Raw genomic sequence first — 20,130 nt, forward strand, 5'->3', positions numbered from 1 at the left:
AGGGGCAGTACTGAGGGAGTGCTGCACTGTCGGAGGGTCAGTACTGAGGGAGCGCTGCACTGTCGGAGAGGCAGCACTGAGGGAGCGCTGCACTGTCGGAGGGTCAGTACTGAGGGAGCGCTGCACTGTCGGAGGGACAGTACTGAGGGAGTGCTGCACTGTCGGAGGGTCAGTACTGAGGGAGTGCTGCACTGTCGGAGGGTCAGTACTGAGGGAGTGCTGCACTGTCGGAGGGTCAGTACTGAGGGAGCGCTGCACTGTCGGAGGGGCAGTACTGAGGCAGTGCTGCACTGTCGGAGGGTCAGTACTGAGGGAGCGCTGCACTGTCGGAGGGTCAGTACTGAGGGAGCGCTGCACTGTGGGAGGGTCAGTACTGAGGGAGTGCTGCACTGTCGGAGGGTCAGTACTGCGGGAGTGCTGCACTGTCGGAGGGTCGGTACTGAGGGAGCGCTGCGCTGTCGGAGGGTCAGTACTGAGGGAGCGCTGCACTGTCGGAGGGTCAGTACTGAGGGAGCGCTGCACTGTCGGAGGGGCAGTACTGAGGGAGCGCTGCACTGTCGGAGGGGCAGTACTGAGGGAGCGCTGCACTGTCGGAGGGGCAGTACTGAGGGAGCGCTGCACTGTCGGAGGGTCAGTACTGAGGGAGCGCTGCACTGTCGGAGGGGCAGTACTGAGGGAGCGCTGCACTGTCGGAGGGGCAGTACTGAGGGAGCGCTGCACTGTTGGAGGGTCAGTACTGAGGGAGCGCTGCACTGTCGGAGGGGCAGCACTGAGGGAGTGCTGCACTGTCGGAGGGTCAGTACTGAGGGGGCGCTGCACTGTCGGAGGGATATTACTGAGGGAGCGCTGCACTGTCGGAGGGGTAGGACTGAGGGGGTGCTGCACTGTCGGAGGGGCAGTTCTGAGGGAGCGCTGCACTGTCGGAGGGTCAGTACTGAGGGAGCGCTGCACTGTCGGAGGGTTAATACTGAGAGAGCGCTGCACTGTCGGAGGGGTAGTACTGAGGGGGTGCTGCACTGTCATAGAGGCAGTACTGAGGGAGCGCTGCACTGTCGGAGGGTCAGTACTGAGGGAGCGCTGCACTGTCGGAGGGGTATTACTGAGGGAGCGCTGCACTGTCGGAGGGGTAGTACTGAGGGGGTGCTGCACTGTCGGAGAGGCAGTACTGAGGGAGCGCTGAACTGCCGTAGGGGAAGTACTGAGGGAGCGCTGCACTCTCGGAGGGTCAGTACTGAGGGAGCGCTGCACTGTTGGAGGGTCAGTACTGAGGGAGCACCGCACTGTCAGAGGGTCAGTACTGAGGGAGCGCTGCACTGTCGGAGGGGCAGTACTGAGGGAGTGCTGCACTGTCGGAGGGGCAGTACTGAAGGAGCGCTGCACTGTCAGACAGGCAGTACTGAGGGAGCGCTGCACTGTGGGAGGGTCAGTACTGAGGGAGCGCTGCACTGTCGGAGTGGCAGTACTGAGGGAGCGCTGCACTGTCGGAGGGACAGTACTGAAGGAGCGCTGCACTGTCGGAGGGGGCAGTACTGAGGGAGCGCCGCACTGTCGGAGGGGCAGTACTGAGGGAGCGCTGCACTGTCGGAGGGTCAGTACTAAGGGAGTGTTGCACTGTCAGAGGGGCAGTACTGAGGGAGCGCTGCACTGTCAGAAGGTCAGTACTGAGGGAGCGCTGCACTGTCGGAGGGTCAGTACTGAGGGAGTGCTGCGCTGTCAGACGGGCAGCACTGAGGGAGCGCCGCACTGTCGGAGGGTCAGTACTGAGGGAGTGCCGCACTGTCAGAGGGGCAGTACTGAGGGAGCGCTGCACTGTCGGAGGGGCAGTACTGAGGGAGCGCAGCGTTGTGGGAGGGTGAGTACTGAGGGAGCGCTGCACTGTTGGAGGGGCAGTACTGAGGGAGTGCTGCACTGTCGGAGGGGCAGTACTGAGGGAGCGCTGCACTGTCAGACAGGCAATACTGAGGGAGCGCTTCACTGTTGGAGGGGCAGTACTGAGGGAGCGCTGCACTGTCAGAGGGGCAGCACTGAGGGAGCGCCGCACTGTCGGAGGGTGAGTACTGAGGGAGCGCTGCACTGTCAGACAGGCAGTACTGAGGGAGCGCTTCACTGTTGGGGGGCAGTACTGAGGGAGCGCTGCACTGTCGGAGGGTCAGTACTGAGGGAGCGCTGCACTGTGGGAGGGTCAGTACTGAGGGAGCGCTGCACTGTCGGAGTGGCAGTACTGAGGGAGCGCTGCACTGTCGGAGGGACAGTACTGAAGGAGCGCTGCACTGTCGGAGGGGGCAGTACTGAGGGAGCGCCACACTGTCAGAGGGGCAGTACTGAGGGAGCGCTGCACTGTCGGAGGGTCAGTACTAAGGGAGTGCTGCACTGTCAGAGGGGCAGTACTGAGGGAGCGCAGCACTGTCGGACGGTCAGTACTGAGGGAGCGCTGCACTGTCGGAGGGTCAGCACTGAGGGAGTGCTGCGCTGTCGGAGGGGCAGTACTGAGGGAGTGCTGCACTGTCGGAGGGTCAGTACTGAGGGAGTGCTGCGCTGTCGGAGGGGCAGTACTGAGGGAGTGCTGCACTGTCGGAGGGTCAGTACTGAGGGAGTGCTGCACTGTCGGAGGGGCAGTACTGAGGGAGTGCTGCACTGTCGGAGGGCAGTACTGAGGGAGCGCTGCACTGTCAGACAGGCAGTACTGAGGGAGCGCTTCACTGTTGGAGGGGCAGTACTGAGGGAGCACTGCACTGTCAGAGGGGCAGCACTGAGGGAGCGCCGCACTGTCGGAGGGTGAGTACTGAGGGAGCGCTGCACTGTCAGACAGGCAGTACTGAGGGAGCGCTTCACTGTTGGGGGGCAGTACTGAGGGAGCGCTGCACTGTCGGAGGGTCAGTACTGAGGGAGCGCTGCATTGTCGGAGGGGCAGTACCGAGGGAGCGCTGCATTGTCGGAGGGGCAGTACTGAGGCAGCGCTGCAGTGTCAGACAGGCAGTACTGAGGGAGCGCTGCACTTTGGGAGGGTCAGTACTGAGGGAGCGCTGCACTGTCGGAGTGGCAGTACTGAGGGAGCGCTGCACTGTCGGAGGGTCAGTACTGAGGGAGCGCTGCACTGTCGGAGGGACAGTACTGAAGGAGCGCTGCACTGTCGGAGGGGCAGTACTGAGGGAGCGCTGCACTGTCGGAGGGGCAGTACTGAGGGAGCGCCGCACTGTCGGAGGGGCAGAACTGAGGGAGCGCTGCACTGTCGGAGGGTCAGTACTAAGGGAGTGCTGCACTGTCAGAGGGGCAGTACTGAGGGAGCGCTGCACTGTCGGAAGGTCAGTACTGAGGGAGCGCTGCGCTGTCGGAGGGGCAGTACTGAGGGAGTGCTGTACTGTCGGAGGGTCAGTACTGAGGGAGTGCTGCACTGTCGGAGGTGCCGTCTTTTGGATGAGACATTTAACCGAGGCCCTGTCTGATCTCTGAGGTGGACGTAAACGATCCCATGGCATAATTTCGAAGAAGTGCAACGAAGGTCGCCCTGGTTGCCTGGCCAAGATTCATCCTTCAACCAAAATAAGAAAGTTTGCATTTCTATAGCGCCTTTCACGACTTCATGACATCTCAAAGCGCTTTACAGCCAAAGAAGTACTTTTGAAGTGTGGTCACTGTTGTAATGTGGGGAAATGCAGCAGCCAATTTGCGCACAGCAAGCTCCCACAAACAGCGATGTGATTAATGACCAGATAATCTGTTTTTTAGTGATGTTGATTGAGTGATAAATATTGGCCAGGACACCGGGGAGAACTCCCCTGCTCTTCTTCAAAATAGTGCCGGGGGATCTTTTGCGACCACCCAAGAGAGAGAGCAGAAATCGCTGTCGGCCACCAGGAAAGTGACTTTGGGTTGGGTTGGAATGTAGATTGAGGACGGGTGTGACTTCGGGGGAGGAGCGCGAGCTGGCCGGGGCCAGGCCACGTTTGCGAGTGGACCCAGGGATGTGGTGGAATGGGCGTGGCGCGGATATGGGTCTGACATCACACGAGCCCGCGCGTCTGCGCTTGCTCAGACCAAACATCGGTCCCGTGTCATACTTACGTCATTGTGTCGTCGCAGGTTCACCCAGTGGCTCATTCTGCCCACAGCCTGTCCGGCTCATCCCTGGCTGTCCTTCCCAATTTATATTACTTCACATTTGTTCAGTTAACATTCGCTCACCTGTCAGCTTAATCGATCCTCTTTCATCAAGCAAAATATTTTCACACTTCAGATCTCTGTGAAAGAATTTTTTCAGAACATATTACAAGCCGACGTCAAATCCTTACAACAGCTCGTGCGTATCAAATTGAGGGCCTGAGCACAGTGAATGCAACACTTGGCATTTCATGGAGCCAGTGTCACCATCAGGCATCTCAGACCAGCTACAACATGGGTTAGGTACAGAGTAAAGCTCCCTCTACACTGTCCCATCAAACACTCCCAGGGCAGGTACAGCACGGGTTGGATACAGGGTAAAGCTCCCTCTACACTGTCCCATCAAACACACCCAGGGCAGGTACAGCATGGGTTAGATACAGAGTAAAGCTCCCTCTACACTGTCCCATCAAACACTCCCAGGGCAGGTACAGCATGGGTTAGATACAGAGTAAAGCTCCCTCTACACTGTCCCATCAAACACTCCCAGGGCAGGTACAGCACGGGTTAGATACAGAGTAAAGCTCCCTCTACACTGTCCCATCAAACACTCCCAGGGCAGGTACAGCACGGGTTAGATACAGAGTAAAGCTCCCTCTACACTGTCCCATCAAACACTCCCAGGGCTGGTACAGCATGGGTTAGATACAGAGTAAAGCTCCCTCTACACTGTCCCATCAAACACTCCCAGGGCAGGTACAGCACAGGGTTAGATACAGAGTGAAGTGACAACCCCAGTACGGGGAGGGGGGAATGCAGGAGGGGGTACGGGGATTTATGCCACTGGCAGTTCTGAGGCACCGACCTGTTGGCAGGTTTGATGCGACCTGACTGGTCGTTAGGCTGGGACCGGAGGTTCGGGGTGAACCTTCCGGGAAAGGAGGGCAGATTACCCCATGACGTGCCGTCGTGACTCTCATAGAAACATAGAAGATAGGAGCAGGAGTAGGCCATTTGGCCCCTCGAGCCTGCTCCGCCATTCAATGCGATCATGGCTGATCATCCTAATTCAGTACCCTGTCCCTGCCTTCTCGCCATATCCCTTGATCCCTTTAGCCTTAAGAAATATATCTAACTCCTTCTTGAATATATTTAATGAACTGGCCTCCACTGCCCTCTGTGGTAGAGAATTCCACAGGTTCACCACTCTCTAGGTGAAGAATGTGATGAAATATGCCATTCATCAGACTCTGTAGTTAACTGTATATATTTTTTGCCTGCTCCAGTGTTTGTACCTTGTATTGTGTATAGGGCACCGCCCCCTTTGTGTGTCGGCTCCACATATACCTGACCCTACTTAAGACAAGCCCAGGCTTGTCTTGCAGTAGAACAGCAGCACGCTAGGTGAAGCTAGGTGCAGACACCGGCATCTTTTCTTTGCTAATAAGAGCCTTGTTTTATTCTGCCAACTTCGAGTCTTGAAGTTATTGAGGCGCATCAATTTTATTAGCAAACTTTTAACGATGGATCAACTTTTGAAACCGGAACACTTGGATTTGGACCCGCATGCTTCGGATGCATCGGCACGGTTTGGCCGAGAAAACCCGGCGACCAGCGAGGCCCGAGACCAGTCGGGAGCAGTGAGTCGGAGCCCGGTATAAAAACCGGAGAGAGGCGAAGCCCGAGACCACAGCTGGGGCAGTCGGGAGAGCAGGAGGCCAGTAACTGCTGGGGCAGTCGGGAGAGCAGGAGGCCAGTAACTGGTGAGTTTAAAAGCTCACCTTTCGCGGGCTTTTTCTTTCACAGCTGGTGCAGTCGGGAGAGCAGGAGGCCAGTAACTCTTATATAGGTGGAGCTGTTGCTAAACCCGAAACACTACAGTGTAGTGTCTCCCACCCTTCCACCTCCTCTAACCTTTTAGGGGTTAGGGGAAGTTGAAAAGGTAGGTTCAATTTATTTTATTTCAGGAGCCTAACCTAGGTGGAAAAGGTTCCAGGACAGGAGGCGGCAGTGAAAATACAACACCAGAAAACAGGTAGGTGACTGGTTGGTGAGTACTTTCACAAACTTATTCTAAGTAGAATTCAATAATTAAGCTAAATCGTAGTAAATAAAAGGGTATTGTAAGGGTTAAGTCATGGAAGGGCAGCTCGGACCCGTGTCATGCTTCTCCTGTGCCATGTGGGAAATCAGGGACACTGTCCCTGACAACTATGTGTGCAGGAAGTGTGTCCAGCTGCAGCTCCTAGCGGACCGCATGGTGGCGCTGGAGCTGCGAATGGACTCACTCTGGAGCATACGCGATGCTGAGGATGTTGTGGATAGCACATTCAGTGAGTTGGTCACACCGCAGGTAAAGGCTAGCTCAGACAGTAAATGGGTGACCAAAAGGCAGGGTAAAGGCAGGAAGGTAGTGCAGGAGTCACCTGCGGTCATCTCCCTCCAAAACAGGTTTACCGTTTTGGGTACTGTTGGGGGAGATGACTTATCAGGGGAAGGCACCAGCAGCCAGGTTCAGGGCACCATGACTGGCTCTGCTGCACAGAAGGGCGGGAAAAAGAGGGATAGGGCTATAGTGATAGGGGATTCAATTGTAAGGGGGATAGATAGGAGTTTCTGTGGCCGAGACCGAGACTCCAAGATGGTATGTTGCCTCCCTGGTGCAAGGGTCAAGGATGTCTCGGAGCGGGTGCAGAGCATTCTGAAGGGGGAGGGGGATCAGCCAGTTGTCGTGGTACATGTAGGTACCAACGATGTAGGTAAAAAAAGGGAGGAGGTCCTACAAGCTGAATTTAGGGAGTTAGGAGCTAAATTGAAAAGTAGGACCTCAAAGGTAGTAATCTCTGGATTGCTACCAGTGCCACGAGCTAATAAGTTTAGAGGGAGTAAGATAGATAAGCTAAATACGTGGCTTGAGCAGTGGTGCAAGGGAGAGGGATTTAAATTCTTGAGGCATTGGAACCAGTTCTTGGGGAGGAGTGACCTGTACCAAGGGGACGGTCTACACCTGAACTGTGAGGGAGCCGATGTCCTCGGGGTAATATTTTCTAGGGCGGTTCGGGAGGATTTAAACTAATTTGGCAGGGGGATGGGAACCTAGGTAGTGGAAAAGAGGGAAGTCATATGAAGTTAGAAATAGATGGTAGAAAGGTGAGAAGCAATAAGCAAAGGAGAGAAACACAAAGGGCCAAACTAATTCATAATGAGAGTGTGAAAAAAGCAAGCCTGAAGGCTTTGTATCTTAATGCTAGAAGCATTAGGAACAAGGTGGATGAATTAGTTGTGGAAATAGAGGTAAACAAGTATGATTTGATTGGGATTACAGAAACGTGGCTGCAGGGTGGGCAAGGCTGGGAACTTAACATCCAGGGATATACAATATTTAGGAAGGATCGGCAAAAAGGTAGGGGAGGTGGGGTAGCATTGCTGGTAAAGGAGGGGATTAATGCAATGGAAAGGAAGGATATTAACTCGGATGAAACGGAATCTGTATGGGTAGAAATGAGAAATAGCAAGGGGAGGAAAACGTTAGTGGGTGTGATATATAGGCCTCCAAATAGTAATATGGAGGTGAGGGAAGGCATAAAAAGGGAAATTAGAGAAGCGTGCGATAAGAGCACAGCTGTCATCATGGGTGACTTTAATTTACATATTGATTGGACTACCCAAATTAGTAAAAATTCTGAGGAGGAGGAATTCCTGGAATGTTTTCGGGACGGTTATCTGGACCAATATGTCGAGGAGCCGACTCGAGATCAGGCCATTTTAGACTGGGTATTGTGCAATGAGAAGGGACTTATCAGCAATCTTCTTGTACGAGGCCCCTTGGGTCAGAGCGATCATAATATGATCGAGCTCTCAGTCGAGATGGAGAGTGAGGAAATTGAATCAGAGACTAAGGTCCAGAACTTAAATAAAGGGAATTACGAGGGTATGAGACGGGAATTGGGTAAGATTGATTGGGTGGTGTTTCTGGGGGGATTGACAGTGGATAGACAATGGCAAGCATTCAAAGATAGAATGGAAGAATTCCAGAACATGTTTATACCGGTTTGGCATAAAAATAAACCTAAAAAGGTGACTCAACCGTGGATAACGAGGGAAATTAGGGACAGCATAAAATCAAAAAAAAGGGCATATCAACTGGCAAAAAAAAGCACCAGACCGGAAGATTGGGGGCAGTACAGGATACAGCAAAAGAGGACAAAGGGATTAATCAGGAAGGGGAAAATAGAATACGAAAGTAAACTTGCAGCAAACATAAAGACAGACTGCAAAAGCTTTTATCGGTATATCAGGAGGAAAAGACTGGTAAAATCCCAAGTCGGTCCCTTGCAGTCCGATTCGGGAGAATATATAATGGAGAATAAGGAAATGGCAGACCAATTAAACTCATACTTTGGTTCTGTATTCACAAAGGGGGACACAAATAACCTCCCAGGAATATCGGCAAACATAGGGACTAATGAGAGGGAGGAGCTGACAGAAATTAGTATCTCTAGGGATATGGTGTTGGGTAAGTTGAGGGGACTGAAGGCCGACAAATCCCCGGGGCCTGATAAACTACATCCTAGGGTACTTAAGGAGGTGGCCCTGGAGATAGCAGATGCTCTAAGGATCATCTTCCGGAACTCCATTGACTCGGGAACAGTACCCGTGGATTGGAGGGTAGCTAATGTTACCCCAATATTTAAAAAGGGGGGTAGAGAGAAAGCAGGGAATTATAGACCAGTAAGCCTTACATCGGTTGTGGGCAAAATGCTAGAGTCCATTATTAAGGATAAAATAGCGGAGCACTTGACAAATGGGGAAAGGATCGGACAGAGTCAACATGGATTTACAAAGGGTAAATCGTGTTTGACTAATCTGCTGGAATTTTTTGAGGAAGTAACTGGTAAAATAGATGGGGGAGAGCCAGTGGATGTGGTGTACCTTGACTTCCAGAAAGCCTTCGATAAGGTTCCACACAAAAGATTATCATGCAAAATTAAGGCTCATGGGATTGGGGGCAAAGTATTAACGTGGATAGAGAACTGGCTGGCGGATAGAAAACAGAGAGTTGGAATAAACGGCTCATTTTCGGAGTGGCAGGCAGTGACCAGCGGGGTGCCGCAAGGATCTGTCCTGGGACCCCAGCTGTTCACAATATATATAAATGATCTGGATCAGGGAATTGGATGCAATATTTCCAAATTCGCTGACGACACTAAACTAGGAGGAGGGGTGGGCTCTGATGAGGATGTCAGGAGGCTACAGTGCGATTTGGACAGGTTGGGGGAATGGGCGGATACGTGGCAGATGCACTATAATGTGGATAAATGCGAGGTTATCCACTTTGGGGGTAAAAACAGGAGGGTGGATTATTATCTAAATGGCAATAGATTGGGAGATGGGGAAGTGCAGAGGGACCTGGGTGTTCTTGTGCACCAGTCACTGAAGGAGAGCATGCAGGTGCAACAGGCGATTAAGAAGGCAAATGGTATGTTGGCCTTCATATCAAGGGGGTTCGAGTATAGGAATAGGGATACCTTACTACAGCTGTACAAGGTGCTGGTGAGACCGCATCTGGAGTATTGTGTACAGTTTTGGTCGCCCCATCTGCGGAAGGATGTTCTTGCCATGGAAAGAGTGCAGCGGCGATTCACCAGGCTGATACCTGGAATGGCGGGAATGACCTACGAGGAGAGATTGAATAGTTTGGGCTTGTACTCACTGGAGTTTAGAAGATTGAGAGGGGATCTCATCGAAACATATAAAATTATGGCAGGCCTGGACAGGCTGAATTCAGAGAGAATGTTTCCAATGGCAGGGGAGCACAGAACCAGGGGCCACAGTCTAAAAATAGCGGGCAAATCATTTAAAACAGAGATGAGGAAGAATTTCTTCACTCAAGGAGTGGTGAGCCTGTGGAATTCCCTGCCACAGAGGGCTGTGAAGGCTAATTCAATAAATATTTTCAAGAGAGAATTGGATATATTTCTGAAGGCTAAGGGGATTAAGGGTTACGGAGAAAAGGCGGGGACGGGGTACTGAACTGGTAAGATCAGCTATGATCTCAGACGAAGATCAGCCATGATCTCATTGAATGGCGGAGCAGGCTCGAAGGGCCGAATGGCCTACTCCTGTTCCTATCTCTATGTTTCTATGTTTCTATGTTTCCAGTGCTTGGAATTCTTTATGGCCAACTCCGAAGCCGTCACAGCCTCTAAAGCCACCGGAGATGTGAAACTCGGGATCCTGCAGAATCGGGTAAGCCACCGGGTTTTTCCACTCATACAAGACGCCGCCACCTACCTAGATGCCTGCAACATTCTAAAGGCTCGCTATCAGCGGCCTACCAACGAGGTGTACGCCAGGCACCTGCTTGCTACCTGCACACAGCGACCCGGAGAGTCGCTAGAGGACTTTCTAGTCACCCTAAAAGTGCTTGGCAAAGACTGCAAATGCAAAGACGTGAAAGCCACGGTATACACAGACGAGCTGATTCGGGATGCCTTTATCGCAGGCCTTAGCTCTAATTACATCCGGCAGAGACTGCTAGAGAAAACGGGCCTAGATCTGACACAGGCTGTGGACACAGCGCGATCGTTGGATGTGGCTCAGAAGAACTCTGACTCCTACTTGGCAGGCCGCGCGGCCCACGCCACCTCTGCTTCCCCGCCCGGTAGCCCAACACCGTCGGGGCCCTGCTCTCCCCCCAGAAGCCCTACGACCGCCGCGACGCATCGGGGCCCCAAATGCTACTTCTGCGGGCAGCCGAAGCACACCAGGAACCTGTGCCCGGCGAAAGGCACCACCTGCTTTAAGTGCGGTAAGAAGGGGCACTTTGGGAAGGTGTGCAGAGGGAACCCCGCAGGCAAAACCGCCACCGCCGCGTGCGCGCCGTGGGAGCGGCCATCTTGGACGCCATCTTGTCCGACCTCGTGGGGTCCGCCATCTCGCGAGCAGACAGCGTGGACGCCATCTTACCCGGCCTCGTGTGGCCCACCATCTTGTCCCGATCAGGGCCCTACAGTGGCGTTGATCACAGTGGACCAGTCCAGACCGCACCCACTATCCAAATCGATGGTGGACATTGAGGTAAACGGGTGCAAGGTTAAATGTTTAATTGACAGCGGGAGCACAGAGAGCTTCATTCACCCTGATCTGGTACAACGACTCTCTCTAACTATAGTCCCTACTCAGGGCAGGATCTCTATGGCCGACAAAACCCAGATATCGACTATTGCGGGTTACTGCGCGGTACGATTGTTCGTTAAAGACACTGTATATAACAATTTTAAACTGTTAATTATGAAGGATTTATGTGTGAGCGTGATCTTGGGCCTGGATTTTCAGTGCCACCACCAAAGCATCACGCTCAATTTCGGTGGGACCCAGCCGCTCCTCACAGTGTGCGGTCTGGCTACCCTGAAGGTAAAGCCGCCTTCGCTATTCGCGAACCTTACCCCTAACTGCCGGCCAATAGCGACCAAAAGCAGGAGGTACAGCTGGGAGGACAGGCGGTTTATCGCGACCGAGGTAGACAGGCTCCTGAAGGAGCGCATTATTGAACGCAGCAACAGCCCGTGGCGTGCCAAAGTGGTGGTGGTGAGGGGTAGCGAGAAGAAGCGGATGGTGATTGACTATAGTCAAACAGTCAACATCTATACCCAACTAGACGCCTACCCGTTACCCCGCATATCCGAGATGGTGAACCAAATCGCCCAATACCGGGTATTCTCCACCATCGACCTCAAATCAGCGTACCACCAGCTCCCTATCAGACCAGAGGACCGTTCGTACACCGCCTTCGAGGCAAACGGACGCCTCTACCAGTTCCTCAGAGTCCCCTTTGGGGTGACGAATGGGGTCTCGGTCTTTCAGAGGGAGATGGACCGCATGGTCGATGACCACCACTTGCAGGCAACCTTCCCCTATCTCGACAACGTCACCATCTGCGGCCACAACCAACAGAACCACGACTCAAACCTCGCGAGGTTTCTGAAAACCGCACAAAAACTCAACCTCACCTACAACGAGGACAAGTGCGTTTTCAACACCACGCGCCTCTGCATACTAGGCAGCGTGGTGGAGAATGGGGAAATCGGACCAGACCCCGACCGATTGCGCCCCCTACGGGAGCTGCCCCTGCCCAACACTCCCAAAGCCCTGAAAAGGTGCCTGGGGTTATTCTCATATTATGCCCAATGGGTCCCTAACTACTCCGATAAAGCCCGTCCCCTCTTGAAAGCATCCTCTTTCCCGCTCTCTGCTGAGGCCCATGCTGCCTTCAAAAGCATTAAGCAGGATATTGAGCGGGCCACGCTACAGGCAGTGGACGAGAACACTCCCTTTCAAGTGGAAAGTGATGCGTCTGACTTTGACTTGGCGGCCACCCTCAACCAGGCAGGGCGGCCCGTAGCTTTCTTCTCGAGGACCCTCCAGGGGCCCAAGATCAGACACTGCTCCATGGAAAAGGAGGCCCAAGCCATCGTGGAGGCAGTGCGCCACTGCGGCACTACCTAGCCGGCAAACGCTTCACCCTACTTACCGACCAGCGGTCGGTAGCGTTTATGTTCAATAATAAACAGAGGGGGAAGATTAAAAATGATAAGATTCTTAGGTGGCGGATCGAGCTCTCCACCTTCGAGTACGACATCATTTACCGGCCGGGGGCCCTTAACGAATCCCCCGACGCCCTCTCACGGGGGATGTGTGCCAACGCCACCGGGGATCGGCTACAGACCCTCCACAACGACCTCTGCCACCCAGGGGTCACACGGCTGTTCCACTTCATAAAGTCCCGCAACTTACCCTACTCGATTGAGGAAGTTCGGTCCCTGACCAGGAACTGCCGCACTTGCGCTGAGTGCAAGCCTCGGTTCTACCGCCCTGATAGAGCCCACCTAATCAAAGCTACACGGCCCTTTGAGCGGCTTAGCTTAGATTTCAAGGGCCCCCTCCCGTCCGTCGACCGCAATGTTTACTTCCTGAACATTGTGGACGAATACTCCCGTTTCCCATTCGCCTTCCCCTGCCCAGACATGACCAGCGCCACGGTCATTAAATGCCTCAACAGCCTGTTCTGCCTGTTCGGTATGCCAAGCTATATCCACACGGATAGGGGGGCGGCCTTCATGAGTGAAGAGCTACGCCAGTACATGCTGTCCAAGGGGATTGCCACGATCCGTACCACCAGCTACAACCCCCGGGGTAACGGTCAGGTGGAGCGAGAGAACGGGACAGTATGGAGGGCAGTCACCCTAACTCTAAGGACCAAGGGCCTCCCTATCTCCCACTGGCAGGAAGTCCTCCCAGATGTGCTCCACTCAATACGGTCACTATTGTGTACCGCCACTAATGCCACGCCTCATGAGCTAATGTTTGTGTTTCCCCGGAAATCCACCTCAGGCGTATCCATACCGTCATGGCTCTCCACCCCAGGTCCGGTACTTCTGCGAAAGCATGTGAGGGGTCACAAGACGGACCCTCTCGTGGAGCCAGTGCACCTGCTCCACGCCAACCCACAATATGCGTATGTCCGGCACGCCGACGGACGGGAGGACACTGTGTCCATAAAAGACCTCGCCCCAGCCGGTAACAACAGCAACAACGACAATGACTACAACAACAACAACAACAACCACAACAACTATTACCCACCCACTCCACCCACTATTCTTTCATCACCCCCGGAAGAACACCAGCCAACGGTACCCCCACCACCTACCCCCCCACCACCTACTCCTTCAACAACCCCAGTGGCGCCCCCGGCAGAGACCCAGGAGACCACCCGGGACACCCAGCCGGCACCCGCGGCACCGCAACCGTTACGTCGGTCACAGAGGACTATCACACCCCCGGACAGATTAAATCTGTAGAAGGGGTGAATGTGATGAAATATGCCATTCATCAGACTCTGTAGTTAACTGTATATATTGTATTGCCTGCTCCGGTGTTTGTACCTTGTATTGTGTTGTGTACCCTTTGTGTGTCGGCTCCACCCATACCTGGCCCTACTTAAGACAAGTCCAGGCTTGTCTTGCAGTAGAACAGCAGCACGCTAGGTGAAGCTAGGTGCAGACACCGGCATCTTTTCTTTGCTAATAAAAGCCTTGTTTTATTCTGCCAACTTCGAGTTTTGAAGTTATTGAGGCGCATCAAAGAAATTCCTCCTCATCTCAGTCCTAAATGGCTTACCCCTTATCCTTAGACTGTGACCCCTGGTTCTGGACTCCCCAGCCATCGGGAACAACCTTCCTGCATCTAATCTGTCTAGTCCTGACAGAATCTCCCGGGGTGGGGGTGAGGGGAGGGCGGGTGGAGGGGTTGGGGATGTAATGGGGAGTGTTAGTGGGGTGGGGAGTGGGGAGTGGGTGGGCTGGGGGGTGGGGAGTGGGCGGGCTGGGGGTGGGGAGTGGGCTGGCAGGCTGGAGGAGCGGGTGGGCTGGGGCGGGGTGTGGATGGGCTGGGGGAGTGTGCTGGGCTGGGGTTAGGGAGTGGGCTGGGGGATTGGGCGGGTGGGCTGTGGGTGGGGATTGGGCAGGCGGGCTGGGGGCGGGGAGTGGGTGGGCTGTGGGTGGGGATTGGGCTGAGGGATTGGGCAGGCGGGTGGGCTGGGGTGGGTCGTGGGTCGGGGAGGCTCTCCGCCGGTCACCTGGTACCTATGCACGATGTGTTTGGTGTGACAGTGGGACACGGCTCCCACCAGCTGGTGGAAGAGTTGCTGAGCTTCACCCTCCCGCAGCCCCAGGGCCATCTTCTTATTGGAGATGCGGTTGATGTGCTCTAGCAGGTCTCCCTTCGACGCCAGCTCCAGCACCAGGTAGAGGCGAGACGGCGAGCGGAAGGTTTCATACAGCTGGATCTGCGGGGGAGGGGAGGAGGGGCAAGAGTTAATTTGTTTTATTTATTTCCCCCAGTCGCCCCCCTCACCACTCCACCCTGCTGAAGGCACTGACTCCTGCTGCAGCCAGCAGTGAACCCCCCCTCCCCTGAACTTCCCCACTATCAGTGGGCTGTCCAACCATGGGGAGCATCGCACACCCGACACCCAGTGGCCTGCGGGCACTTTCAAGTGGGGTGGGGGTGTCACTGGATAGTCGAAGAGGGCGGGGGAGTGGGGGTAAAATGAGGGGCAGGGAACAGCGAGGTTGATCTTTATCCGCCCCGCCCCCCTACCCACGCCAGTTCCGCCTGCACCCCATTGGAGACGGGCTGACTCGACACGGGCCTGGCACCTTCTCACTGCTGCATGACACAGTGCGCCCGACAGGCAAGTTACCGACTGTCCCATCGGGGGAGCTCTGGTCACAGAGAGCAAGGAACACTCTCATTGATATATCAGCTGTCACATCCTCAGGAACATTGAGCCCAGGACACTGACCAGCCTGTTGTGGGGAAATGTTCCCGATAAGGTGTGTGATGTTCCGAGGGGACCCCAGCTCTGGTACCGAGGGGACCCCAGCACTGGTTCCGAGGGGACCCCAGCTCTGGTACCGAGGGGACCCCAGCTCTGGTACCGAGGGGACCCCAGCTCTGGTACCGAGGGGACCCCAGCACTGGTTCCGAGGGGACCCCAGCTCTGGTACCGAGGGGACCCCAGCTCTGGTACCGAGGGGACCCCAGCTCTGGATCCGAGGGGACCCCAGCTCTGGATCCGAGAGGACCCCAGCTCTGGATCCGAGGGGACCTCAGCTCTGGATCCGCGGGGACCCCAGCTCTGGATCCGAGGGGACCCCAGCTCTGGTACCGAGGGGACCTCAGCTCTGGATCCGAGGGGACCCCAGCTCTGGATCCGAGGGGACCCCAGCTCTGGATCCGAGGGGACCCCAGCTCTGGATCCGAGAGGACCCCAGCTCTGGTACCGAGGGGACCTCAGCTCTGGATCCGCGGGGACCCCAGCTCTGGATCCGAGGGGACCCCAGCTCTGGTACCGAGGGGACCTCAGCTCTGGATCCGAGGGGACCCCAGCTCTGGATCCGAGGGGACCCCAGCTCTGGATCCGAGGGGACCCCAGCTCTGGTACTGAGGGGACCCCAGCTCTGGTACCGAGCGGACCCCAGCTCTGTTTCCGAGGGGGCCCCAGCTCTGGATCCGAGGGGACCCCAGCTCTGGTACCGAGGGGACCCCAGCTCTGGATCCCGGGGACCCCAGCTCTGGTTCTGATGGAACCCCAGCTCTGGTTCCGAGGGGACCCCAGCTCTGGTACCGAGGGGACCCCAGCTCTGGATCCCGGGGACCCCAGCTCTGGATCTGATGGAACCAAAGCTCTGGTTCCGAGGGGACCCCAGCTCTGGTACCGAGTGGACCCCAGCTCTGGTACTGGGGGGACCCCTGCTCTGGATCCCGGGGACCCCAGCTCTGGTTCTGATGGAACCCCAGCTCTGGTACCGAGGGGACCCCAGCTCTGGATCCCGGGGACCCCAGCTCTGGATCTGATGGAACCAAAGCTCTGGTTCTGAGGGGACCCCAGCTCTGGTACCGAGTGGACCCCAGCTCTGGTTCCGAGGGAACCCCAGCTCTGGATCCCGGGGACCCCAGCTCTGGTTCTGATGGAACCCCAGCTCTGGTTCCGAGGGGACCCCAGCTCTGGTTCCCAGGGGACCCCAGCTCTGGTTCCCAGGGGACCCCAGCTCTGGATCTCAGTAAGTGCCACTTCAACAACAGGGGTGAGTGAATACTGATTAGGGGCCGAGGATTGTTTCTGCCCTAGTACGGGGGAGTCGAGGCCCTCTGTAGGCCCTCCAAACGCTAAGCGCGGAGTTGGAAGCGAAGCCCGGGCTCGCTGCAGCAGTGCTATACCACATTAGGCGGTACAGTGTGGGGGGGGGGCATTGGGGGGGGGCGCCGAGGGAAGGCCTTCGAACGACTCATCTACTTACCACGTTCGGGTGCTTGTAGGTTGTCTGTAAAGCGTTGATCTCCCGGGACAGGCAGTATCGAGACTGCTGCTGGAAGGTTTGAGAGATGGGGATTATCTTGATAGCGACCTAGGGATTGGGGTATGAACAAACTTCAGAGTGTTGTTCCTCACAGCTCTACTTCATTATTAGCACCAAGAAAGAACGGTCTTGCATTTCTAGGGCGTCTTTCACAACCTCAGGCCGTCCCACAGCGTTTCACAGCCAATAAATTACAGCCACTGTAATGTGGCAACCAATCTGGCAGAGAAAGATCCCACAAACAGCAAGGCGATAATGAGCAGATCATCTGTTTTAGTGGTGTTGGTTGAGAACTCCCCTGCCATGGGATCATTCTCGTTCACCAGAGAGGACAGACGAGGCCTCAGTTTAACGTCTCATCTAAAAGACAGCTCATTCGACAGTGCGGCGCTCCCTCAGTACTGACCCTCTGACAGTGCGGCGCTCCCTCAGTACTGCCCCTCCGACACTGTGGCGCTCCCTCAGTACTGACCCTCTGACAGGGCGGCGCTCCCTCAGTAATGCCCCTCCGACAGTGCAGCGCTCCCTCAGTATTGCCCCTCCGACAGTGCAGCGCTCCCTCAGTACTGCCCCTCCGACAGTGCAGCGCTCCCTCAGTACTGCCCCTCCGACACTGCAGCGCTCCCTCAGTACTGCCCCTCCGACAGTGCAGCGCTCCATCAGTACTGCCCCTCCGACAGTGTAGCGCTCCCTCAGTACTGCCCCTCCGACAGTGTACCTCTCCCTCAGTACTGACCCTCCGACAGTGCAGCGCTCCCTCAGTACTGCCCTGCCGACAGTGCAGCGCTCCCTCAGTACTGCCCCTCCGACAGTGCAGCACTCGCTCAGTACTGCCCCTCCGACAGTGCAGCACTCCCTCAGTACTGCCCCTCCAACAGTGCAGTGCTCCCTCAGTACTGACCCTCCGACAGTGCAGCACTCCCTCAGTACTGCCCCTCCGACAGTGCAGTGCTCCATCAGTACGGCCCCTCCGACAGTGCAGCACTCCTTCAGTACTGCCCCTCCGAGAGTGTCGCACTCCCTCAGTACTGCCCCTCCGACAGTGCAGCGCTCCCTCAGTACTGCCCCTCCGACAGTGCAGCACTCGCTCAGTACTGCCCCTCCGACAGTGCAGCACTCCCTCAGTACTGCCCCTCCAACAGTGCAGTGCTCCCTCAGTACTGACCCTCCGACAGTGCAGCACTCCCTCAGTACTGCCCCTCCGACAGTGCAGTGCTCTCTCAGTACTGCCCCTCCAACAGTGCAGCACTCTCTCAGTACTGCCCCTCCAACAGTGCAGCGCTTCCTCAGTACTGCCGCTCCGACAGTGCGGTGCTCCCTCAGTATTGACCCTCTGACAGTGCGGCGCTCCTTCAGTACTGCCCCTCCGACGTTGCAGTGCTCTCTCAGTACTCCCCCTCCAACAGTGCAGCACTCCCTCAGTACTGCCCCTCCGACAGTGCAGTGCTCCATCAGTACGGCCCCTCCGACAGTGCAGCACTCCTTCAGTACTGCCCCTCCGAGAGTGTAGCACTCCCTCAGTACTGCCCCTCCGACAGTGCAGTGCTCTCTCAGTACTGCCCCTCCAACAGTGCAGCACTCTCTCAGTACTGCCCCTCCAACAGTGCAGCGCTTCCTCAGTACTGCCCCTCCGACAGTGCGGCACTCCTTCAGTACTACCCCTCCAACAGTGCAGCGCTCTTTCAGTACTGCCCCTCCAATAGTGCAGCGCTTCCTGAGTACTGTCCCTCCGACAGTGCAGCGCTCCCTCAGTACTGCCCCTCCGACAGTGCAGCGCTCCCTCAGTACTGCCCCTCCGACAGTGCAGTGCTCCCTCAGTACTGCCCCTCCGACAGTGCAGCGCTCCCTCAGTACTGCCCCTCCGACAGTGCAGCACTCCCTCAGTACTGCCCCTCTGACAGTGCAGCACTCCCTCAGTACTGCCCCTCCAACAGTGCAGCACTCCCTCAGTACTGCCCCTCTGACAGTGCAGCGTTCCCTCAGTACTGCCCCTCCGACAGTGCAGTGCTCCCTCAGTACTGCCCCTCCGACAGTGCGGCGCTCCCTCAGTACTGCCCCTCCAACAGTGCAGCGCTCCCTCAGTACTGACCCTCCGACAGTGCAGCGCTCCCTCAGTAATGCCCCTCCGACAGTGCAGCGCTCCCTCAGTACTGCCCCTCCGACAATGCAGCGCTCCCTCAGTACTGCCCCTCCGACAGTGCAGCGCTCCATCAGTACTGCCCCTCCGACAGTGTAGCGCTCCCTCAGTACTGCCCCTCCGACAGTGTACCTCTCCCTCAGTACTGACCCTCCGACAGTGCAGCGCTCCCTCAGTACTGCCCCTCCGACAGTGCAGCACTCACTCAGTACTGCCCCTCCAACAGTGCAGCACTCCCTCAGTACTGCCCCTCCAACAGTGCAGTGCTCCCTCAGTACTGCCCCTCCAACAGTGCAGCGCTCTCTCAGTACTGCCCCTCCAATAGTGCAGTGCTTCCTGAGTACTGCCCCTCCGACAGTGCAGCACTCCCTCAGTACTGCCCCTCCGACAGTGCAGCGCTCCCTCAGTACTGCCCCTCCGACAGTGCAGTGCTCCCTCAGTACTGCCCCTCCGACAGTGCAGCACTCCCTCAGTACTGCCCCTCCGACAGTGCAGCACTCCCTCAGTACTGCCCCTCCGACAGTACAGCACTCCCTCAGTACTGCCCCTCCGACAGTGCAGCACTCCCTCAGTACTGCCCCTCCGACAGTACAGCACTCCCTCAGTACTGCCCCTTCAGCAGTGTAGCACTCACTCAGTACTGCCCCTCTGACAGTTCAGCACTCCCTCAGTATTACTGCTCCGACAGTGCAGCACTCCCTCAGTACTGCCCCTCTGACAGTGCGGCGGTTCCTCAGTACTGCCCCTCCGACAGTGCGGCACTCCCTCAGTACTGCCCCTCCGACAGTGCAGCGCTCCCTCAGTACTGCTCCTCTGACAGGGCGGCTCTCCCTCAGTACTGCCCCTCCGACAGTGATGTGGTCCCTCAGTACTGACCCTTCGACAGTGCAGAGAGAGCACTGCACCGTCGGAGGGGCAGTACTGAGGGAGTGCTGCACTGTCGGAGGGGCAGTACTGAAGGAGTGCTGC

At 56.2% G+C, this 20,130-nt stretch overlaps 1 protein-coding gene across 2 annotated transcripts in view; it reads right to left on the bottom strand.

The window, feature by feature from the left end:
* LOC147116880 (testis-specific serine/threonine-protein kinase 5-like) overlaps positions 1 to 20,130 on the bottom strand; it is a 38,783-nt gene that overhangs the window by 15,165 nt on the left and 3,488 nt on the right. For both annotated transcript variants that reach the window (XM_085987316.1, XM_085987317.1), the window contains exons 2-4: positions 16,965 to 17,072; positions 14,745 to 14,947; positions 4,183 to 4,238 (exon numbers count right to left, since the gene is read on the bottom strand). In XM_085987316.1, coding sequence (XP_085843442.1) covers positions 4,183 to 4,238; positions 14,745 to 14,947; positions 16,965 to 17,072 — 367 coding nt within the window. The remainder of the gene's footprint in view (positions 1 to 4,182; positions 4,239 to 14,744; positions 14,948 to 16,964; positions 17,073 to 20,130) is intronic.

Source organism: Somniosus microcephalus, chromosome 5 (genome assembly GCF_052327205.1).
Source record: "Somniosus microcephalus isolate GS21.2 chromosome 5, FLI_Smic_1.0, whole genome shotgun sequence".
NCBI classification, from domain to species: Eukaryota; Metazoa; Chordata; class Chondrichthyes; order Squaliformes; family Somniosidae; genus Somniosus; species Somniosus microcephalus.